Here is a 25,524-nt window from a genome sequence, read left to right on the forward strand (position 1 = left end):
AATGGTGGCCGTGCGCTGCTTTGTTTAACCTCTAGCCTTGCAACTGTGGTCAGTGAGTGAGGCAGTAAGACTAAATTCGAGTTTTGACGGTTTTTAAAATTCTATATCCGACCACCTATAAGTGTTTTGTTATATTTTATGTATATGTATATGCTAGCATTGGTACCTGCTCAATGTGCAGGGACCACATTATAGCAATAAACATCAGTGCCATTCATGCCCTGCAGCATACATGGTGATATCATTTTTAATACCACCATCTTGCAAAGTATACTGGAATGATGGGAAGCATGCAAGTACTCCTGAACCTGCAGAATTGCAGTAGCTAAGCTAAAAGTACTGTAGTAATGTGTATGCTTATAACACAAAGGTGTGAACAATGTGGATGGTTTAGTCCTATTATATACATGTAAGCTATACATGTAGCATCATTTGATAATATATTGACCAAAAAAGACATTAATTTACTGTCCTACAATGCAGAAGTTACTATATTGTGTATTATTATGTTGGGCACATAATGTAATAGAAACCATGCATTAAAATTCATGTAACTATGTTGCATGTGTAATGAATGTTACTTTTAAAAATCATAAGGCCATCCTGCAAGTACACTGGAATGATGTGAACATATATACAGATAATTTTAAACAGCAGATCTGTGTGTAGCTACATAAGCAAAGACAACTGCAGGCACAAACTATATTATGTGATGTTAGTATAGTACCTGTTATGTAGGCCATACATTAATGCTGTGTGATAATCGTGAATAATTGATAATCGTGAAAACTCATTATCGTTATCATGAAAATTTTCATTATCACATTATTGTGATAATAGGAGAGTTCTGGCAGATACACTGTACTTCTGTAAACTGCATGTGGCCAACCTGAAATGAGAAATTTTACAATTCCAGGTGTAATTTTGACGAATACAATAATTTTTTGTCATAATACTGGTTTCCATATATAGCTATAAACTGCATAATGAGTGGCACCATGATAATTTATTAGAGACATTTACAGTATCTAATTAATATTTAAATGTGTAGTCAAGTATCGTGATAATCGTGATAATGAGGTACATTATTGCAATAATAAAATCTAATCCAAAACAGCCAAGCTGTAAAAAAACAGTGCGGCCCTCAAAAAGGATATGGTGAAAAACCAAGGTGGCGGCCAAGAAATGGCTGTGATGGAAGGTTAATGGTAAAAATTTTAATAACGACAATTCAGGTAAATTTTTGTGCCGCTTGGTCCTGGCAAAAAATTTACTTAAATTGCCGTTATTAAAATTTTTACCATTAACCTACCATCACAGCCATTTCTTGGCCGCCACCTTGGATTTCACATCTTTTTCACCATAGCCTATTTGAGGGCCGCATGTTTTTCTACAGCTTGGCTGTTTTGGATTAGATTTCATTTCTTTTTGTATTTGTATACCACAAAGCCCTTTTTTAACCTGTTTTTTTTTTCTTTACCACAGGAAGAAAAAAAGATGAAGCAGATGTACTTTAAATATTTCTGATTTTATCAGTAAATGTACAAATTATATATATATAATACATATATTTATTACAGAACTCTCCATGGTGGTTTCTTTGTAACTGAACACTCTACAAGGTGAATTATTCTTGCTGCCCTCTCTACAGGGTGAATTGTTAGTAGCTGAACAATCTACAAGGTAACTTCTTCTAGCTGATCTCTTTACAGGGTGATTTGTTTGTAGCTGAATTCTGTGCAGGTGATTTGTCTGCAGCTGAACTCTTTACAGAATGGTTTCTTTGTAGCTGAACTCTCTACAAGGTAACTGATCTTTCTACAGGGCAATTTGTTTGTAGCTGAATTTTCTACAGGGTGATTTCCTTGAAGCTGAACTCTCTACGTGGTGGTTTCTTTGTAACTGAACTCTCTACAAGGTGAATTCTTCTAGCTGATATTTCTACAGGGAGATTTGTTTGCAGCTGAACTCTCTACATGATGGTTTCTTTGTAATTGAACTCTCTACAAGGTGACTTCTTCTAGCTGATATTTCTAGAGGGTGATTTGTTTGTAGCTGAATTCTCTACAAGGAAACTTCTTCTAGCTGATCTCTCTACAGGGAGATTTGCTTGTAGTTGAACTCTCTACAGGTGATTGGTATGCAGCTGAACTCTCTACATGGTGGTTTCTGTGTAGCTGAACTCTCTACAAGGTAATTTCTTTTAGCTGATGTCTCTACAAGGTCACTAGTTTGTAGCTGAATTCTCTACATGATGGTTTCTTTGTAACTGAACTCTCTACAAGGTGACTCCTTCTAGCTGATCTTTCTACAGGGTGATTTGTTTGTACAGTAGCTGAACTCTCTGCAAGGAGACTTCTTCTAGCTGATCTCTCTACAGGGAGATTTGTTTGTAGCTGAACTCTCTACAAGTGTTTTGTTTGCAGCTGAACTCTCTACATGATGGTTTCTTTGTGGCTGAACTCTCTACAAGGTAATTTCTTCTAGCTGATCTTTCTACAGGGTGATTTGTTTGTAGCTGAACTCTCTACAAGGAAACTTATTCTGGCTGATCTCTCTACAGGGAGATTTGTTTGTAGCTGAACTCTCTACAGGTGATTTGTTTGCAGCTAAACTCTCTACATGGTGGTTTCTTTGTAGCTGAACTCTCTACAAGGTAACTTCTTCTATTGATCTCTCTACAGGGCGATTTATTTGTAGTTGAACTCTCTACATGGTAGTTTCTTTGTAGCTGAACTCTACAAGTTGATTTCTTCTAGCTGAACTATCCCTTTCCATAGTTGCATGAACTCCCTATAAGGTAACTTTTTCTAACTGATCTCTCTACAGGGTGAATTGTTTGTAGCTGATCTCTATACAGGTTACTTGTTTCTAGTTGATCTCTTGAATTCTCTTCAGGGTGACTGCTCTATTAGAAAGACTGCTCTATTAGAGTATCTCGATCTCGCACTTGCTACACCAAGTTGGATTTCGTGTTATAACTCCGTGGCTTTAAGTCTGATTCTTCTACACCATTGAAGAGCCTTTCTAAGATGATTACTCCATCTGTACAGTGATTTTCAAGGCATTACCCCAAGCGGTCTATCTGGTAGGCGTGGCAAGCAGTCGTTTTTAATAGCTAATCTCGATTGCATAATTGTTACACACTGTTGGTTGTTTCGTTGTATCTTCCTGGTTTTTAGCTCGATTTCTTTCAAACCACAAAAGGTTTGAGGTTCAATAGTTAATCTATTTACCCACCGATTTTCAGCTTCTTCCCATACGCGGTTTACCCTGTAGGCGTGACAACATATTGGTGTTATTTTTCGTGAATAATTGCTCATAACTCTTTGCCTGTTTATCGTATTCCAACCAAAGTTGGTACCGAGATGTGCCTTTATACCCCCCTTCTGTGTGCAAAATTTCAAGGCAATCGGATATGGCGTTAGCATTTTATAGCAGTTTTTGTAAGTGTGCGAAAAGAGGAATAAAAATAAGAAGAAAAAACGAAGAAACTAAGCCAATTTTTGAAGTCGCATATCTCGGGAACGCGTTAAGCGATTGTGCTCAAATTTGGAATGTGGAGTGCTGAAGTTGGTGGGAGTGTCCACAGCAAAAATCGTCTTGTTTCATCAAGGCAGCACAGAGCTACGGAGATGAGAAAATTGCGTTTTCTTTCTTCCTGTCAATATACTCACGGGTGTTGCGTGCCGGCTTTTTGGGCCGCACGACATACTACCGTGTGTCTTGATCACCTGTTGTCATCACCTTTGTACAGTAAAAGTAACTATTATCAACCAATACAGAGGAACCTGTTATTCAGGACACTTGAAAATGAGGACACCTGCATAATCCAGACAGGTAATGCTCCTAAGGTATCCCTTACCATGTACACTGACCTGAAAAATCAGGAAATCCTGATAATCAGGACACTTTTGGTCAGTCCCAAGGTGTCCTTAATACATAGGTTTCACAGTAGCCTGAGAAAAAGGACTCATAACAGAAAAATCTGTTACCAAAAATGGCTACCAAAATGATTTTAAAAGTATTAGCACAAAATACAACTTGGATTTGAACTCACACCCTACCAGTTTCATCAAACCCCATGCTCTACCACTTACGCTAAATGTCACTTGTAGTGACAGTGTATTTAAAGGTTGTTTATGAAGGCATGCTTGATAGGTGTTTACTTGTGGTTTGCTTGCAGTTTGCAGAAAGAATTCAAGCAAAATTTTGTCTACACCCTTGTGCTAATCGCACTGTAATGACAGACGATGGCAGTTAGAAGCTTCATTTAAAAGTGAGGTAATTCTTAGATTATGAACACTTTGTTTGGCACAAAACATGCTTCGATATGTGCATCAGGTGGCGATAAAATTGTTGGATGCCATCGGAATTGTAGACGGTCAGACAGACAGCTTTTCAGCTTTATATATATATATATATATATATATCTATCTAATCCAAAACAGCCAAGCTGTAAAAAAAGTGTGCGGCGCTCAAAAAGGCTATGGTGAAAAAAGATGTGAAATCCAAGGTGGCGGCCAAGAAATGGCTGTGATGGTAGTAAAAATTTTAATAACAACAATTCAGGTGAATTTTGGTGCCGCTTGGTCAATTGGCACAAAATTCACCTGAATTGTCGTTATTAAAATTTTTACCATTAACCTACCATCACAGCCATTTCTTGGCCGCCACCTTGGATTTCACATCTTTTTTCACCATAGCCTTTTTGAGGGCCGCACACTTTTTTTACAGCTTGGCTGTTTTGGATTAGATTTCACTTCTTTTTGTATTTGTATATCCCAAAGCCGGCCTATGGCCTGCTTTGGGACTTTTTTAACCTATCTTTTTTTCTTTACCACAGGAAGAAGAAAAGATGAAGCAGATGTACCTTAAATATTTTTGATTTAATCAGTAAATGTACAAATTATATATGTAATACATATATTTATTACAGAACTGTCCATGGTGGTTTCTGTGTAACTGAACACTCTTCAAGGCAACTTCTTCTAGCTGATCTCTCTACAGGGTGATTTGTTTGTAGCTGAACTATCAACAAGGTAACTTCTTCTAGCTGTTCTCTCTACAGGGTGATTTATTTGTAGCTGGATTCTGTACAGGTGATTTTTTTGCTGCTGAGCTCTTTACAGAATGGTTTCTTTGTAGCTGAACTCTCTACAAGGTAACTTCTTCTAACTGATCTCTCTACAGGGAAATTTGTTTGTAGCTGAACTCTCTACATGTGATTTGTTTGCAGCTGAACTATCTAGATGATGGTTTCTTTGTAGCTCAACTCTCTACAAGGTAATTTCTTCTAGCTGAACTCTCTACATGGTGGTTTCTTTGTAGCTGAACTCTCTACAAGGTAACTTCTTCTAACTGATCTTTCTACAGGCCAATTTGTTCGTGGCAGAATTTTCTACAGGGTGATTTCTTTGCAGCTGAACTCTCTACATGGTGGTTTCTTTTTACTGTAGCTGAACTCCCTACAAGGTAATTTCTTCTAGCTGATCTCTCTACAGGGTGAATTGTTTGTGGCTGATCTCTCTACAGGGTGGCTTGTTTGTAGCTGATCTCTATACAGGTTACTTGTTTCTAACTGATCTCTTGAATTCTGATCGGGTGACTGCTCTATTAGGATGACTGCTCTATTAGGATGACTGCTCTATTAGAGTATCTCGATCTCGCACTTGCTACACCAATTTGGATTTCGTGTTATAACTCCGTGGCTTTAAGTCTGATTCTTCTACACCATTGAAGAGCCTTTCTAAGATGATAACTCCATTTGTACAGCGATTTTCAAAGCATTACCCCAAGCGGTTTACCTGGTAGGCGTGGCAAGCAGTCGTTTTTTTATTAGCTAATCTCGATTGCGTAATTGTTACACACTGTTGGTTTTTTCGTTGTATCTTCCTGGTTTTTAGCTCGATTTCTTTCAAACCACAAAAGGTTTGAGGTTCAATAGTTAACCTATTCACCCACCGATTTTCAGCTTCTTCCCATACGCGGTTTACCCTGTAGGCGTGACAACATATTGGTATTATTTTTCGTGATTAATCGCTCATAACTCTTTGCCTGTTTATCGTATTCCAGCCAAAGTTGGTACAGAGATGCATCTTTATACCCCCCCTTCTGTGTACCAAATTTCAAGGCAATCGGATATGGCATTCGTGTTTTATAGCAGTTTTTGTAAGTGTACGAAAAGAGGAAGAACAATAAGAAGAAAAAAAAAACGAAGAAACTAAGCCAATATTTGAAGTCGCATATCTCGGGAACGCTTGAAGCGATTTCGCTCAAATTTGGAATGTGTAGTGCTGAAGGTGGAGGGAGTGTCCACAGCAAAAATCGTCTTGTTTCATCAAGGCAGCACAGAGCTACGGAGGTGCGAAAATTGCGTTTTCTTTCTTCCTGTCAATATACTCACGGGTGTTACGCGCCGGCTTCTTGGGCCGCACGACACACTACCGTGTGTCTTGATATATAGATTATATGGACTAGTACTATTCTGTAAAGGTGATTTTTGTCGTGTAAATTGTCTCTGGGGTGACTTTTAAGGGCGGAATTTTGGGTGGCGCACGAAATTCCCTACTTAAACGGTACTACCATACCGTTTGATAGAGCAGTCAGGTATACAGTGTAATAGAACAGTCAGGCATACTCTAATAGAACATGCAAGAAAATATCCATATCCAAAGTAAATATTTTCAGGCATTCTAACATTAAATTGCTGTAGCTTTGGTGTGTAGTGTTTAAAGATATAGAACTCCAGTAATTTATCACTTGTGATATGCAAAATGAATTCATGCTATCCATATATAGTTATAATGTTTTGATTATAAGTCATGATATTATAATTAGTATCAGTGGATTTATGGTTTCTATACCAGCGAGATAACTATCACTTTTAGATTACTGTATGTATCTCTATGTGTTGTGCTGTCTGTTTCCACTGGGTAGCTTTATCTAGTACTAGCTTCATCCCAGGACACTTATATGCATTGTACTTCATAAAACATATCAATTTGCTGAGTTTCGATTCATTAAAGGTGACCGGGCCTGCGAAAACAGGGCATGTGGGCACAAACTACACCCCATCACTCTATAGGTCATATCTCAGTATTGGAAATGTATATATCCATTCTGTAACTTGCATCATGATGCCAATTAAATGCTTACTAAGAACTGAAAATTGCAATGCCATAGCATAATGGTACAAAATGTTATGAGTGATGAAAGTGTGAAAAAGTAGGCAAAAATCATGTGCCCACATGCCCTATTATCGCAGGCCCGATCACAAATATTGAAAGTCTCTCAGCAGCTGGAGGCTGTACCCCCAGACCCCTGCTTCTGGTAACTCAATACTGCTGTTGGAACCCCCCTTCAAAAAATCCTGGCAACTCCCCTGATTCTAGCAGCAGGCTAAGGAACTTCACCTGAGGTTTTAGTGCCATTTTTGTTGTCAATAATAGCATGTTTTATATCTTATGATGAATCAATGTTCTTATTCATGAAGATCGATGCACTGTAAATGACCATAACTTTTCCTGGAAATTATTTTAGAAGTCTGCTGAAAATGGTTTACTGTAAACTGTACATAGATATGTTCATTCAAGAGTTTATAATATACAATATTAAGGACTCTTGGTCCATTCTTATATCAAGACCAACAGCATATAATAGAAACCAAGAGTATCGAACGAGTGTATTACCCTGTGATTAATCATTGCGTAATGTAACACAGATATTTCAGTAATTGTTCGTTTTCATTGCCATTAAGGGTTGCTGTATTTAGCCCAATTCGGCCACTAAACCAAGCGAAAACATGATAGCGTTAAAGGGAATTGGCTAATGTTAAAGTTCTGGCACTGCCAAGCGGATCCCTGAAGGCCTGACAACATTCTCGTTTGTGCAACCGTTGTTTTAGCGAGCTGGAGTTATCTTGGGTCCTTACTACACTTTCTTTGTACAATAACTGTTGAATACTTGGCTGAATAACATGGAAAGCTGGCGAACAAAGACCCGTTGCCACGTACTCATGTCAAATTACCATTTCACATATTACTGAAATATCCATGTTACTTTACGCAATGATTAATCACAGGCTAATACACCGTTCGCCACTCTTGGTTTCTATTATATACTCTTGTCAAGACCTTAAATATGTTTTGGAAATGATCTGACTACTTATGTTATGTGGTCAGATATACTCAATAGTATTGTACAAACACTTTCTAAATATGTTCAGTCATTATAGTCACAAATGGTAGATGTCTGACCATAATTTCAGACTTTGTATATTGAGTAGTATTTGTTACAAGTGTTGTGAACTCATTATAGGATGGTGGAAGGAGAGTTGTTTCCTTGTTTGAGAAGATTTAACATGAGATTCTATGCCTATAATATAGTGAGTTTATATTAGGTGTTTGCATCTGAGTGAAACATATAATCAATGTGGTGCAGTATAATATTTCAGTGAAATTGAATTGAGAAGTCTTATTACAGTGTATTTATTTCAGTTTTAACATCCTTGCAACATCCATATATCAATACAGTTACTGTAGTAGCTGGCCCACTGGTCTATCAAACTCTTGACTGCAGTACCTTAGCATAAGTCACCAATTATCGACTGGTAGGTGCCAATTATCGGCACCTATAAAATACACAGACTACATAGTGCCTATAAGTAACACTGGGTTGTTACAATCATTTTCATTCAGTAATTATTGACCTAAAGCGCTTGCTCTATAAACTATGTTGGCTAACCATGAAGTTGCGTAAAATATTTTTGTATTGGAAACCAGTATGCTTTTGCATGTAACCTGAATATATCTCAAACAGCTGGCTGGCCTGATCTTTGTAAAGCTTCTGTGAAACCGAGTTATCCAAGGGCTGTATGTATCCCACAAATATTTCACAAAGAACCAACAAGACACCAGAGCTTTAGTCACAAATTCACACAGTTTGCCAATCACAATCACTGAAATATAGGTGCCGATAATACAGGGTGCCTATTATCGATACAGGGTGATAATAGGTACCCCATGTAGATTATTAGGACACATTAGGCTTTGTAATTTTACTATGCTCACTCATATGAGCTCATTAAAGTTTGGTGCACTAGGAGACTAAGGACTGCTCTATTGAATAGTTTAAACCGAAAGTGCATACATTATTGCAGTAAAGAATTACAATCACTTGATGAGAAGATGCCAACAATTGGTAGCTTACACTATTGTAGTGTGACTGTTCTGTTAGAGTGTATTGTTTTGGATCAAAAACTTGTAGTACATACACTCTAGATCTAGCAACCATTTATTTTGAAGTAGTGCTAGCTATGTATAAGTCCCTATATTGCAGCTGTAGTTGATAACACAAGTGTCTTTCATAATCAATTTTTTGGCTACACTACATGCTATTTAATTGTGTACCTCATAGAAACTAGCAGAGATCATGCCTTGTGAAACATTCCAATTTTGTCTTCTTTTTATTGTATTTATTTATTTATTTTGCTGTTACTTTTGTAGCTGGCTGGAGGTATCTTGACAGACAATTACAAGTTTAACACATCAGCTGAACAGCAGAGGGTTGGAAGATTTTGGGGTGGAGGCCAGTCCTGGGAAAAAGCGTAAGTGGCTTTACGTGTGATATTTTGATTTGCCTGTTAATTTGATCTAAACCAAAACAGCCAAGCTGTAAAAAAAAGAGTGCGGCCCCCAAAAAGGCCAAGGTGAATAAAGATGTGAAATCCAAGGTGGCAGCCAAGAAATGGCTGTGATGGTAGGTTAATGGCTAAAAATTTAATTACGACAATTTAGGTTAATTTGTGTTGCCTCCTCTTTGCGTTGACTTGTTGTAGCTGAACTCTCTACAGGGTGACTTGTTTATAGCTGAACTCTCTTCAGTGTGGCTTATAATGTTCTGGATTTCTATAGCTCTCTACAGGGTGACTTGCTTGTAGCTTAATTGTCTATAAGATTAACTGTTTGTAGCTGAACTCCCTACAGAATAACTTGTAATGTAATATAATTCTATAATGGAGTAAGTTTTAAATGTAGCATGAATGCTCTATTAAGGTGACTGTTCTATTAGAGACGTATCTCGATCTCGCATTTGCTACACATACTTGGCTTTCAAATCATAGCTCAGTGGTTTGTAATCTGATTTTCTGTAATACTTCAAGGACTTTCTATGATAATTATTCCAGCTACACACCAATTTTTGGCTTCGGTTTGCCTGGTAGACGTGAAAACTAACAGTTTTTTTTATTCAGAAAAAATCGATCGCGTAATTGTGACACAGGTTGGGTTTTGTGTCATATCTCGATGGCCTTTAACTGGATTTCTTTCAAAACCACAAATAGGCACTCCTGCGATAGTTACTCCATTTACATAGCAATTTTCAGGTCATTCCTTCAAGGGGTTTACCCTTTGGACATGACAGACCTTCGACCTTATTTTATGCCAATAATTGATAATAACTCCATGAATGTTCATCGGATTCTTACCAAACGTGGTACTGAGATTTTCCTTAATGAGCCCTTTAAGTGTGCCAAATTTCAGCCTGATTGGAGCACGCATTTGTGTTTTATGGTGGATTTTGCGAAGTGTGCAAAAAGTAGAAGAAAAAATGAAGAAAAAACCCCAAACTTTGGCTGCTTGTATCTCGGAAATGGCTGGAGTGATTTTCTTCACATTTGGAATGTGGGCTCCCCTACCTAGCCGGCACTTCTGTAGCAAATTTGGTGTCAATCGGATAAGGGATCACTCACGGTGTGGCATGCCGGCTTCTTGGGCCGCACGACATGTGTGTCTTGATATTGAAAATTTTATGTGTATTACGCTAAAAACAAGAGTAAATAATAGTATTTACTCTAAAAGCAAGATACAATAAAGCAAACAATAAAGCAAAACAATACAGCAATCATCCAATCCTGTGCGTTATGTTAAACTATTAGTAATTGTACTGTACTGTTGAAGTGCACATGTACACAACCCATACAAATGAGACCTAAACCAAAACAGATGAGCTACGGTACCACTCAAATGCAACATTGTCTCGCGAGAGTGCAAGTGATTAAAAACTTGCTAATTAAAAGGAGTTGCACCCATTTTGCTTACAAGTATTCATCCCAATGAAATATAATGACGGATGGGTGCCACTCCCTTTAATTAGCAAGTATTTTAATCGTTTGCATACTTGCGAGATTACTCGTGAGCAAAATGGGTGCCACTTCCTTTAATTAGCAAGTTTTTAATTACTTGTGCTCTCGCAAGATGACATTGCATTTGAGCGGTATGTACCATGTGAAATATCAGAGTGTGACCTTCACATATCTCAGCTGTAGTTGTTATAAAGAGTTCACAGTATTGAGTCAAGTGTTGACACTATGGCTAATGCATAGTTACAAAAAAATGTCAATAGAGTCTGCAGCTAAATTTGGTTTAAATCTAAAAAGTTTAAGTTGACAGAAAGTGGCTCTCATGCGTAGTGATAACTAATCTTTATCAGCTCTGTTGTTTTCCAGACAGAGGAATTTGTTGCCCTCAAAGGACCTGCTCATGTATTGCCGTGATTCCACAGTCCCCATAGGTTGCCCAGAGAAGCATGAGAGATAGGAAAGGGTACAAGATCTTCTAAAATTTGTGTTGCTGATTTAAAGCATGACCAGTGCATTATGATGCGTTCATGTGTATACATTCTTTATTTATTTTTTTAACTGTATCTGATCACATTTGTAGTATGCTTAAATAATGTAATTTTTTTTAGTACTATTGTGTTGCATTTTCCACTGCTCACCAATAATTTTAATTGTTTATTGTTTAGCTATAGAGATCGTTTCTGGAGGGAGTCAGTGTTTACTGGTGTTGATGGTATTAAGGAATCACTGGCTAGTGTATATGGTAGTGGTAAAGTATCTGTAGCTAATGCTGCTATGAGATGGATGGTGCATCACTCTCAACTGGACCCTAAATATAGAGGTATGTACCCCCTGTATATAGAGTATTGGTACTAGTAATAGCATGAGTTGCATTGAAAATAGAAATTTCATTCGGCTTTGCCTCGTGAAATTTTACCCATTTTCAATGCAACATTCGTGGTATTTATCCCAAATTTCACTGCTACCCATGCTATTCTGAGTTGATACCATACTTGTACTTTGGTTGTCAAGCAACAGTTGTTAGGGTCTGGTTGCTATGGCTAAAATGGAAAATCAAATCAAAAGAGCTCATAGCAACCATTGCTAGGCAACCTTAACAACCATTGCCATGGAGACCAATTCTAAGGCAATAAACATTTTGGGCCATAGCAACCGTTACTAAGCAACTGTACTACACAATGGAACAACTTTTTACTGCTACCAGTGAAATTTGGGATAAATTTCACTGCTGCTATTGAGACTTTTGTATGGCAGTGAAACAGGTATGGTATTATAATGGTTATTGTGTTAGGGTGACTGGTTTGTTATGAGTATCTTGATTGAGCCTTTAGCCTACATGATGCACTGTATTTCAAGGGTTTGGTCACCAAGCAACATTCTTATAAGTACAGCCAGATCATTAAAGGGAGTGGTCATCATGTTCAATCACTGTACTTAATGCACTTATTGAGGAGCATGGTTGCTGTGCTGGACTGCTTTAATCATATAAGCAGTGTGGTCACCATGTTCAATTGTTGTATGTGTAAGTAGACGGGGTGAAGTTGCCATGCTAGATCATTATAAGCTAGTCCAGCTAGATCATTAAGGGGTGTGATTCTCATACACTGTTTTAGTGGCAAACTGATTGTGTAGCTACAGGTATCTTATCTATTGGGAACTTTTCAGAAATGCGTGTTTACACAAAATGGGCTTATAAAGCCATGCAACTTGACCTCAAATATCAAAAGAATTTTATTCATTAAAGTACTAGGGGAAGGCAAAATAACCACTGTAACAACAGAAGCATAAACTTGTTATAAAGCAGTGAAGAACAGCAAGTGGTTTTTTTGCACATCCACATTCCATGCTTTGTCTGCATGCCATGTCAATTAAGGTTTTTGAGCCACACGAGCTGTATATGGCCTTGAGGCAATGGTTATTTGGGATAAATGAGATCACCTGGAACAAGTTATGGGTCTTTTAAAGGTATATGAAGAATATTTGTAGTTGAAAGTTAGCTGTTGCTGTTGTTTTTATTTTGGATTGGTACCATCATAGTGCTAAATAGTAGGTTCCCCGAAAACAAAGGGTGCCCACCAAAATGCTGCTGTTGCTAATATACCATCATAGAAACATCTTACAAGGCACAAAATATTTTTACACATCAAATGTAGTGTTAAATGAAAACTTCTATAGAAGTTGCAAATATTGAATTGTAAAAAAGAATTATCAAAACATGATTTTTGATTACCTGGCTCATCATCATAGTCACAAGGCTAACATATGTACAGCTACCGTTTTATTCCACAATACCTATCTCATGTCTGACATGTGCCTCTTGGGATTCCACTGCTCTATGTAGGTTGTTAGTTCATGCAATGAAACCACAGCTAGATCATTAAGGAACATGGTCATACTACTTAATCAACTGGATCATTAAGGTGCGTGGTTGTTGTGCTCTTTTTTCAGTGGTGAAGCTATTGTGCAGCTACACATTTCTACTGGGTGTCCACTACTTCTTACAGTAGCGTAAATGTTTCAAACAATGTAGAGTCTAAATATGTTCCTCAAGGAAAGTGTCATTGAAGAAAATTAATACTTCTAAACAATCAAGCTAGCAACCACACTCTGTATATATATGATGTAGCTTACTTAGAGATCAAGCATAGTGACCCCATCAATGAATGATTGAGCTTATCACTTATTGCAATTGAACGAGGTGACCATACCCTCTTATTGGTACAGAGCTGAACTTATGATAATAAGGTGAAAGAAAACAAGGCATGGTGACCATGCCCATTGAAATATCACGTAGGCCAAAGATTCATTACATTGATTGGATAGCCGCAATTAAATTTGTCTAATATGTATAATTTAAACTGTGCCTCTCTTGTCTTGTTTACATACTTTTAATTTATTACATGACAGATGGAGTTATTACTGGTGGTAGTTCACTGAAACACATCAATGATAATTTGGATGCTTTTAATGATGGTCCATTGGATCCAAGTAAGACTGATCATCACTCATCCTTAAGTGGTATTATGAATTGTGTACTTTCAGATGTAGTGAAGGCTTTTGATCAGGCATGGCAGTGGGATAAGGCCAATTGTGCTAATTATTATCGTTAGGTTGGAGATATACATGGAATGTATGGGTGACTGATTTGTGACAAATGTAGTTATTTTATGCAGTCTTACACTACATTTTACATGTAATAAAAGAATTTACAAGCATTGCATGCCTGTACTTCCCTGGATAGTAATAGTTTGTAAGGTGTTCTTACAAATTCAAAACAATGTGTGATACACAAAGAATTCCAGCAAGTTTTGCTCTAACTGCTTCGATATGCACAGTGGTTAATGAGATAGCTAACCGACCCGAAGAGGACTGTATATGGACAGATGGAATTTTAGACAGAAGATAGGTAGATATAATTATACATACAGCAAATGGCTACAAATATTTTCTAAATACTCGCAAAGTTGTTATTTGGCTATTACAGTATATGTTTTTGAGTTTCTGCTACATAGTTCACATGCCGTAGTCACAAAAATCCTGTTTAGGAACAGGTTTATTGCTTTCATTGGTGTAATAAAACTGATACGCAGCTCGTAACCCAGATTCAAGTGCACCTTGTATCCATCCAGCAGCAAAAGAAATTCCATCTCCTGCAAAATACATGTTCAAGCATGGTTTTACCATAAGTGTTCGGACATTTTTGTACTGGTAAGGTTTAAGCAATGCATATGCTCCTTGAGCTGAAGGGTCATTAGTCCATGCCTGTACTGCACCGACCTCAAATTGATCTCTGATTTGTGGGTGAATTTCTTCCACTTGACGAACTGCTTCTTGGATTGCAATGTGTGGCTGAAATGCAGCAAACGCAAGGGCTTCTGCCTTCCATGTATAACACATAAGGATTCCTCGATTACTTTTAGGATGGGCAGTATAAGTTGGATAATGAATCTGGCCTACAGGCAAGTTGGTTTTAGAACATCCTCCTTTGATTCCTTCCTTCTCCCAAAACCTGGTTTTGCACTGAAGCATTATCTTTGTTGCTGGTCCTTGCCATATGTCTTCAACAGCCTTGTAGATTTTGGTTAACCAGCTAGGAGGAGTAGTGTTACTTTCAGAAACAAATTTAATGCTTCGAATGTTGTACAAAGGAACAGCAATGATAACAGCATCTCCATCAATTTCAAATGGTGTTCCAGACGATGTGTGATACCCTTTTACCTTAACCTTCCAAGTGTGAGGGTTGTTATGATCCTTTGCATCATAAATGACCTCATTAACTGTAACATTGTAGGTAATCTTATTTTGTAGGTTGACCGCTTTTACACTCCAGTTATCCAACTTTCTCTCTTTAGCAAAAGCCTCTGGTAACCTTGAGGCACCACCATCAATTTTATGCATTTCATTTGACCACCATTGACCCAGTTGATCACGAAGATACTGCACAAGACTTTGATCAAGTTGCTCAGTGTAAGAAAACACTGAGTAAGCTGTTATAGCCTCTTCTGGCCATGGAATAAGTTCATCTAACATTTCTGACTCAGCAGCAGATAATTGATGTTCTTTATCAAGTAGTTGCAAGACACCATCCAGCGTGTTTCGTAAAAAACTTGCCAAAGAAAATTTACTCCAGTTCTCAATCCACTGTTCCCATACAATTGCTTCTCTTTTGTTAGTATCACCAACTACTAACAGCCTCTTCTTGAGCTGGTTTGCCGCAATGTTAGTTGTCAAAGCATAGTAGGTATCTAACAAGGTAAAAGAACATGCATAGTAACATTTAAATACAACACAAGTGTGTATATTATCCCAGTGCATGAGAGTATCAAAGTTCCATGCTGGGTTATATTTGACCAATAATGAGATTGGAATTGAATCGGAGCAGCTGTTTTGGCATCAGTCAGTACCAGTTATGTAATAAGATACCAATACTGATTAATACCCACTCGTGTCCATTGTCACAATAGCATAGAATCACTGTGTAAACTAAAATTATTTACACCTTTACCTTTGGGAGTAAGTCACTACACAGTAAAAGAGCAGTCACTCATTTCTAACTTTGAAGGTACAGTGTGCATATCTATTTTGTTATAAAGTACTATTTTAAATAATAATTACAAGCAGTTCAGTAACACTGGTGCAAGCGTATACAAATAGCTAGTGTAATACAATGCAGCTGATATTTTGTGTATCAGTGGAACACTAGTTATAACTACCATGCAGTTCTACAAAACAGCTCTGCTACTGGGTGATAAGTATTGCCCAGGCTTAGCAGAACTACTCTGACTAGCTTAACAACTATGAATATATGCAATATTAATATTACCAATGATGTGAATAATCAAATATGGAAATGTTATTATAAAAACACAAGAAGACTAGCTACATTCGTATTCTTCAGTCTTTAACCCTTGTATACCACTTCTATTCAGCAACATCAAAAAGACAAATTGTAGCATTGCTCTGCCATTGCGAGTTATATTAGCTTGCATACACTGCTGATTTGTAAAGTTAAGTCTGTACACAATTTATATAATTACCTGAAATTCCAAACAGGAATTAAGCTAATATCCGTAAAACTCCTATGCACTTACAGCCATGCACTCTATTACCACCACTAAATGGCATTCATAACAGCACAAAGTACCTTGCAATGAGTGTTATATATAAATGTGTACCATGACTACCATCATCAGTCTGCATGCTTGTATAACAAATAATTTTTAAACTGTACTGTTATGTAAGTGAACTTATCATTGTTATTACAGGCGACTGAGGTCAAATCAATACTATTACTCATGCATCACCATTCAATCTATTACTCAGGCAGTTAGTAATTCATACAAGAGGTTTGCATTAATTACAGAAACTTAACCCTTCTATGTTGTTGTGCTTTCTGCTTATTTAGAACCGACCATTCAGTACTACCATACCAGATAGATTATTAGGGCATTTTGGCTTATTTCTTCGCTGTAGCAGAAACAATAATTATGACAACTTGTTTCACCAAATAAAAGTAAATAATGTTTCTATACACCTAGACAATTTAGCTTTCTAACTACTTGTATTGAAATTATAAGGATTCAACACTTTATTACCCTGGCTTTCTGTAGTAGTAAATGTGTCATTTTATCATGGACTAAGCATTCAAGAATAGTTACTGTTCTGTAAAATCAAGTACAAATAGTTTTATTATTACTGTTCACTCACAGCAGTTAAAATACATGCTTTATCATTACAGTTTCATATGTAGCCATGCCATGTATACAAGTAGAAAGGAATTAGGAAACAAAGAATAAAAAGTGAGGGAATACCAAAAAGTTGTGAATCCAACATAAAATTTCTAATTTTCCTTCTATTTGTTTACTTTCTTTTATAACATAGTTATGACTAATGAAACCACGTATACTGTATCAAAGGAAAGAATAGCACTAGACATACCATAAATAAATTTTGCGTCTAAACACATGCACCAACAATCAATTGCAGTGGCCCTTTGTCTTCAGCTATGTTGTGCCCGTTACACATTGACAGTGATACAAATAAAAAACAGTACAGGAAGTGTCTTTGTCATCACATACGGGCAATAAGCATAATAGCTTCCACCACAGTCACAGGAAAGCCATATCATGCTACTGTGAATCAACACCTTGCATTGTCAGCAAAAAGAGCTGGGACACAAGGTAAGTCCATGATACGTGCGTGTACTGTACATACTGCAGTTTGTGAAAAGGCATGTCTTGGGATGAAGCGACACATCAAACAGTGAAAAATTAAGCCCGACTCCTTATGCATTGTTGAGTTATGCTTGGCTGAAGGCATCAGTTCGTTAGTTAGTTAGTAGAAAATTCAGTTAATAAGATTTTTAAAATTCCATAGAAACTTGTGGAAAGATTTGTGGGTACTCTGAAGGAATTTTGCAGAGGCTTGGTTGTGCTTAACCAATACTGCCAAGCTGTTTTGAAGGCTGTCTATCTGGTGATTTTGAAGGGCAACGAAGCCCAAAACTCCATAATTCCTAAATGATATTATACAGTACTACCGTATTGTATGATAATTACGTACTATACTGGAACCTGATAAATTTAAAAGTTGACCTTAGGGTTGGGAGGTATTTAGGTATTAGTAGTTAAAAAGGTATTTTTCAGATACCGAAGTAGTTTTCTAAAAAATACCGAATACCGAATTTGATGTAGTAATTAATTTTTGGTGGTTTAGTGATGACCATACGCACATGAAGTCAAGCCTCATACAACCATGTTTACGCTGTGGACAAGCACAGAGCAATGAGTGCATGTTGAAGTATTCACAATGGTTTTTACTTTTTGGGATACTTCAAAACTTACTTTGTGGCACAATATTATTGTTGTTTCATTTGTTTCTTTTTAAAAAATGTGGGTATAAGTGCAAATCATAGCTTACCCAAGTTTAAAAGGTATTTAGTGATACCGAGGTATTTCTCCTAATACCGTACCATTCTTCAAAAATGCAATACCGCCCATCCCTAGTTGACCTTTCAACAACTTTAATAATATACCTATGTCCTGTATCCTGTACTTCTCCTTTGCTCCAGTACCACAAATCCTTTTGTCCCAACCTGGCCAGTAGTAATTAAAATTTGCTTCTGGATCTTTATTCCAGTCTATAACAACATGCAGTACTTGAAAACTACAGCTTTACATTGAATTAAAGTTACAGAATTCACAGTATAGCTTGAGCAAACATTTAAGTTTTAGGATTGGCTAGACTGCTCTGCTGGGACAAATCCTGCAGGTAGCACCAAACATACATAAAGAGCCCAAAGTAATTCAGTGGTTTATACACAGAGGGAAAAACCAACAAAACTGTTAATGCAAACAAAGGAAACAATTGTACTTATTCCAATGTTGTTGTAACTACTGTTAACAATGTTCTAAATGATGAAAAAATTTTAATATGTTGAATTTGGAGTTGAGCCAGTATCAAATTAAACTTCTCAAAGAACAGTTTAATCTTTGGCATGGTGATGTGTGTGATATTGAGAGTTTGATTTTAGTGGTAATATTGAAGATAGGTGTGATGTTGATACTTTATAAGCTATCACTTATTATTAACTACATGGGTGTTGTATACATATAAACAAAACTTTAACTACACTGAAAAGCTATGTTAGGTGGGTGTATTGCATATCACTAGTAGACTGTGTCTTGGAGTGAGTGCAAGCAAAGTATGTAAACATGTAATATAATCTCAACTGGTATAAATGTAGAAGAGAGCTAGTAACTAAATTTACCTGAGATCTGAATTTTCTTGTTGCCATAAAACTTTAACCAGGCATGGTCATCTGCATTGTTGAAGGGCAGTGTCTTCAAGCCAAATTCAGTTGTGACATAGTAGTCAGTAAGATAGTGAATCTTTTCTTCACTGTCTGCTTGGTCAGGTAGACGCATAGCCCCACCTAATTATAGCTGATGTGTTGACAGTCCCCACATGAAAAAAATTCATACCTTCAGCATAACAGTGCTTTGCAAAACCCTCTTTTTCTCCAAATGTTTTCACTCGTCCACCCAATCTAGTTTGCATTTCCAAAATCTCAATATCATGGCCAACTTTGGATAATTCATAACCAGCTGACAGGCCTGCTATTCCAGCCCCAACAATGATAACCTTTTTAGGATTCCTTGTTGATGTGAACTTGTCCGCCTCATCAACATCATCAGGCCTGAGAAATTTCTTGTAAGCATAGTTAAGACCAAACTGAGCAATATCCATTAGCAATGGCTTCAGTAAATCACTCTGTTGAACTCTAAGTTTGTCTAGGTCAATAACATCTGGAATTAAAAGGGTAGCTTTTCTGATGCTGGTTCCAAGCATTTTTTCAAGTAACAAGTAGCTGCCCAAGTTGCCAGTAACCCAGTCAGGTGTAATTCTTTCACTTGTTTCAGTTTCTTTTTGCTCTGCTGCCATTTTAGCTAGATTACACAAACATATAATAAAGTACAGTAAATGTCCTCTAGTAATACATAATACAATAATTCATGATTCTATTAGATTTTATTGATCCCTTGTTTTAGGCACAGAAAGGGAGAAATTGGTATATCAATAACATTAAAAACTTAATAGCATTGGTATATTTTTCACTTTACGTTTGGTTGTCAGTAATTTTCATATGCATATAGTAACATATAATGTACTTTTGTGCTTATAGTTACATAATGAATTTTATTCTGGCATGATGTAATGAGTTAGAAATGTAACAAATTAAAATGATACCCTGCATGACTTATCCATGCATGAATGGTAGTACACCGGACAAGACACATTGTAAAACCCCTATAACATCTTGACTGGATTTGGGAAAACCAGTGTATCACCCACAACAGCAGATTTTAGATTTTTCACCAAGAACATAAAGCCACATAAATAAACTATTGAATTACACCATCAAAGTCAGCTAGACTTGAGTGGTCTACTTTTGCTGGCTGCTTTTCCCAGCACAGTGGTGATCAGTGTGTGCAGTCTGGGGCCTTATTTGAGCGTGTATGTGGCTTTACAGCTCGGTGGTGTTAAATAAAGATCTGTGCTGTAAGTTTCCTTTCATTTTAACTAATTTTTAGACCTAAATGACCCATAACTTGGCCTAATTCATCCCTACACCTTCATCTTTAATATTTTTGAAGAGCTTCTTGCCCTCCTTGGGCCCTGCCATCCACCCCTTTTGGAGCTCCCTGATAGTCAACTAAAAACTATCCAAAATGGTGGAAACCTTAGCTGTTGGTGTGGATACTTGGCAGGTAAGGAATATGCCTTAAAAGTGTGAAAATTTGGTACACATAGCTTCAACCATTGGCGAGCTACAATGCACTAAATGCTTAAAACCGGCATTTCTCAATGCTTTTAAATAGGCAATAAGATTGGTTTTCCCAGACTAGGTCACAAAATAAGCATGGATGCTAATTACATTTTAAAAATGAATCTACAATAAAAAGTAGTGAAACAAAAGATGAATGATATATAGCTCTGTGAGAAAGTTCCTACAATGATTGTAATTTGTTCAATGCCAAGGTAGGGATTTTCCAACTGAGCTATGCTGTTACACCATCATTCATCCCTTGTTTCATTGTTTGGATTCCTACTTTATTAATCATACTAGTTTGTTTACTGTGTTTTTGTAGCATACAGCTATACACGTGTGACTGTTATAGTAGGGTATTAGAGTATCTGGAGTTAGCCTCTAACCTACCAAAACTGAGGATGTCCAATCTGGAACTTGATGTGCACTTTTGTTTTGACTACATACATGCTGGAATTTTAGGTACTTTGGTCCCCAAGCAGCAATTATGCAACTGAGAGCAGTTATCAGTCTCCATACACTCTATAAACCTATGATGTACCTGAAGTTATCTCCTGACTATGCTTCAGTCCTATAGGGCAACTCATGATGAGCAAAAGCTCCAAATGCTCACTATATTTTGTATTGCATTGGGCGAGAAGTGTGACACCTTTGCAATCTGTACATGATTTGAAATCATTTTGTGGTTTGAAACTTGATTTGAATCTTTGTGCGTGATTGCCATAGTTTTAATTGTAAGGTTATTACTGGGTTCTGAAGGACAATAGTTCAAGATGTCATAATGGAATTGCACAGTAGGGATACAATGACGGATCCAGGATGGGGCAAATTCCCCCCCTCCCCCACTCTGTAGAAGGACCATACTTCTTTAGATAGAAATACTGTACACCTTGTCAGACCAAAATCAATTTAGAAAACTGTATATTACTGCTAACTCACCTGAAACCAAAGTTAAAACAGCTGTCAAACTGTCATCTAGTACCTTTGTACGTACTAAACAACTCTATCGTGTTGCTGGTATTAAGACTTTCATAGCCTTTTAAACAGATTTTTTAAGACATCACTACCATCTGCAAAGGCCACAATGACAAAAATCAACCTACTAAGGAATGGTTATTGCTAGAATGGTTATTGCTACTCAAAATCACATCAGAATCTGCTCTCCCCCTTCAACTTAGCCTGTTTGTGCCCCTTCCCTTACCAGCTCCTGGATCCGCCTCTGGCATATATATATATATATAACACTTCTTATCGTTTTACTGTGATTTAAATATCGTGCACTACTCCAGCTTGTTTCAGTACTTTTTATCAATGTGCTATGGCCCTTATTATACTCCAGTTGAAAATTCCATTTTTTAATGTACTTGTTCTTTGTAAAATAAATTATTATGACTGGTGAACCCACACATACTGCATCAAAACAAAGAAATGGCACCCCTGTGTCCCCAGCTACCAATTATCGTCTGAAAAGTGAAGTATCCATTATGCTACATTACATTGCATTGTCAGCTATGTTCAACCCATTACACAGCATTATGAATCAAGAATTATTCGAAAAGCACCTCTGCAATCAAAGTAGCCACTATGAACAATACGGAAGATTTCTGTTACAAAAGGAAGCCATCACGCGCTACTGCCAAATCAACACCTAGCTTTTCCTGTCAGCAAACATGAATGGGAAACAAAGGAGAACACTGGTAAGTCCATGAAGAATGCATTGTACATACTGTGGTATGCCAAAAGGCACATGCCCGCCTGAAGTGACATTGAACAGTGCAAAAATCAAGCCCGTAGCCTTAGCCGTTATCAGGTTATGCTTGTTTGAAGGCATCAGTCAGTCAGCCAGTCAGTAGAAAATTTCCTTTAATATAATTATATATATGCTATATATTTAAATTCCAATTTTTTGAAAGCGTTTTGGGTCAACCTAAAGGCTTGTTTGGGCTTAGTCTTACCTAAATCAATCCTTTTTTTCCCGGGCTTGATGGATTGCTTCATCGTTGTCAGGGAAAAGTGAGGCTGGCTTTTAGGTGATGTTTTTCATAAACCTTTGTGGTCCCTACTATACTGTACGATGGATGTGATCTCCTTTCATTGTGACTCACTGGACTAGCTCTACTAGTCTCGCGTGTCCAGACCGATTTTTCTCCGTCACGTCGCTTCAGTATCGATTAGAGAATATAAGCGCCTACCTTTTTCGGAGTAGTAGGCACTTATAATCTCTAATCGATAAGCGCCGTGACGGAGAAAAAGCGGTCTGGCCACGCAAGACTATAGCTCTACATAATTATACTACTCACCTGAAATAGTACTAGTTTGCTGTTGTTGAAGCTGTAGTTGGTGCTGTTCAATGCTCGAAGGACGTTCTTCTGGTTTAATGTCAGCTCGAAGACGAGTGTCCGCCATTCCTTCAGTAATAGTAGTTTCGATTTGTTATCAGACCTGTATATCTACAATTTTTTATATAACGTGACTTGGGTGGGAAACTCTGAGACTCGATGAGTAGCTAGCTAATACAAGGTATAGCTAAACTGAATAGCTAAGTTACGAAAATCTAGTCCAACTGGTTTAGCCAGATCTACTAAAATACGCACGGGAGCTCAAAGGTCACCGCATGATAGACAGCTGACCTGATCGATCATGACCGAAATGACGTCACACAAGATTTGGGTCACCACATGATCGACAGTTGAACTGATCGATCATGACCTCAATAACGTCACACAAGTTTTGGGAATTTGTTCAATATTCCCAACAATGAACTTTGCACTCGGCTTTGTTCTGGAACCTACTATAACGTTACCAGTCTATTTTACTGGTATATAAAGAATCATGGTTTCGCGTTATAAACATTAATGGCCATATAATGCACTTGTCCCACCCCCGGGCGTCCCCACACCCCAAGTGGGGATTTTACATTGCTTCTTGTCCCCACCCCTGGGGCAATTGATAGTTGTCCCCAGATCACTGACCGATTTTCAGTAGTTGCATTTCTAAACAATAAAATCGCACTCGCTATAAACTTACTAGCTACAGGTGACCAGGTAATCACTAATCGCATGCATGAAATATCCGCTAGTCTTCCTTGAGGTGTTGTCAAATCCCCTACTAGGGGGTGGGGAAATAGTGGGGATTTGACAACTGATTTTGCCCCAGTAGTGAGGAATTTGACACCACGATTTGTCAAATCCCCTGTATTCCCCCACCCTCCCTCGGGGTGGGTGGGGCATGAAATTGACAAGTGCATTGGCAGTGGTTACTGAACCGAAAGTCGGTTCAATAACGCCGGGGCTATTGAACCGTCAATCACGTGAAACCCACAGAATTGACTAATATGGGCTATAAGAAGGGCAAGATAATTCAAAACAGCAAAACAAACACTATAGAATGGATGATCATTGAATCTAGTCTACTTTAATAATCACGTGATTCGTGCACTTCATTGTTCTGTGAATTTGATTGTGGGACTCGACATGAGGCTCCTCCACGAAATCCAGTGGAACTGTTCTATACTGTGACCATATGCGTATTTTGTACCATACGCGTATGGTACATACCATATGCGTATACGCGTACGGTACAACCATACGCGTATGGTACGGAAAATCGTACCATCTGAGTATAGCTAACCTGGTAGCTATGCGTATAATATCAAGCAGAAGGTTTTTGCACTGCCGTACCTATTGACTACACCTGATGGTACTCTGCTTTCATTTCTGTTCGGGGAAGAGGGAGGGGGGAGGGGCTAGTCTTTCTGTTCATTTCATTTCATCAAAGTATCTGACATTTCATCACAGAATCGACAGTTCCACAAAATACATGCAATAGAGCCATCACCCATATAATTATGATGGTTTATGTAAGCACCTGTGGATTATTTTCTTGATGTCTTCTGACTTTTGTACATATTGATTTATTGCCTCGTCCTGCTGTCTACTGCCTTATTTGTCATGGATTTCCATCTTGCATTTTTATAATAAATGACTTCATTTATCCACAGTGTAATTGATTTGAAAGTACACAAGCTGGTATACTGTATGCGTTCTTTAGAATAGTTGAGTTAAAATGACCAGATTTGTGAAAAGGTACCTTTTCCACACATTTTACATACCAGCAAACAAAATGATGTAACACTTGACTCCTTACACTGATAAACTTGCTCTTAGTATCAAAATGCAGATAGATACTAGTAGCTACTGTACACTCATGGATAATTGCATGCAGGCATGCGCAATTATACGGTATATGTTCAAAAACTTATGAAACCCCGAATTTCAAAATCTGCATGGGTCAAATTTTGTCTGTGAAAAAGGTACCTTTTTGCAAATCCAGTCACAAATTATCTAGCTGTTGCATAGCAACTGCACACACTGACAACATGTGGTAAATTTTAATTTTTGTTTCTTCTTCCATACAGTACATTGTGGCTGCAATTGCTACACATATATTGCTTCTTATTGGATTCATGATCCATTGTTGATACAATGAAAATTCAAAAACTAGGCCATTATTACAAATGCTACTCCTCCTTCATATCTATAATAGAGTTAATGAT

General features: G+C 37.5%; 3 protein-coding genes across 4 annotated transcripts in view; 2 read left to right on the forward strand and 1 right to left on the reverse strand.

Moving 5' to 3' along the window:
• LOC136254500 (aflatoxin B1 aldehyde reductase member 2-like) overlaps nt 1-14,355 on the forward strand; it is a 29,096-nt gene extending 14,741 nt beyond the window's left edge. The window contains exons 8-12 of the mRNA XM_066047207.1: nt 8,320-8,386; nt 9,507-9,607; nt 11,806-11,960; nt 14,048-14,128; nt 14,183-14,355. Of these exons, the coding sequence (XP_065903279.1) occupies nt 8,320-8,386; nt 9,507-9,607; nt 11,806-11,960; nt 14,048-14,128; nt 14,183-14,250 (472 nt within the window). The 3' untranslated portion in view covers nt 14,251-14,355. The remainder of the gene's footprint in view (nt 1-8,319; nt 8,387-9,506; nt 9,608-11,805; nt 11,961-14,047; nt 14,129-14,182) is intronic.
• LOC136254505 (uncharacterized) overlaps nt 1-25,524 on the forward strand; it is a 151,251-nt gene that overhangs the window by 114,060 nt on the left and 11,667 nt on the right. The gene's annotated exons all lie outside the window — the stretch shown is intronic.
• On the reverse strand, nt 14,527-24,087 carry LOC136254498 (L-amino acid oxidase-like). Of its 2 annotated transcripts, XM_066047201.1 has the most exons (6): nt 23,600-23,614; nt 23,270-23,547; nt 19,624-20,088; nt 19,410-19,574; nt 18,675-18,779; nt 14,527-15,885 (listed from the first exon to the last, which is right to left on the reverse strand). In XM_066047201.1, the coding sequence occupies exons 2-6, from the start codon at nt 23,373-23,375 to the stop codon at nt 14,654-14,656; spliced, it is 2,073 nt and encodes a 690-aa protein (XP_065903273.1). In that variant the 5' UTR covers nt 23,376-23,547; nt 23,600-23,614; the 3' UTR covers nt 14,527-14,653. The 2 variants fall into 2 exon arrangements, with proteins under 2 accessions (XP_065903273.1, XP_065903274.1); XM_066047202.1 differs by lacking the exons at nt 23,270-23,547; nt 23,600-23,614 and adding an exon at nt 23,997-24,087.

The sequence above is a fragment of the Dysidea avara genome, chromosome 4 (genome assembly GCF_963678975.1).
Source record: "Dysidea avara chromosome 4, odDysAvar1.4, whole genome shotgun sequence".
NCBI lineage: Eukaryota > Metazoa > Porifera > Demospongiae > Dictyoceratida > Dysideidae > Dysidea > Dysidea avara.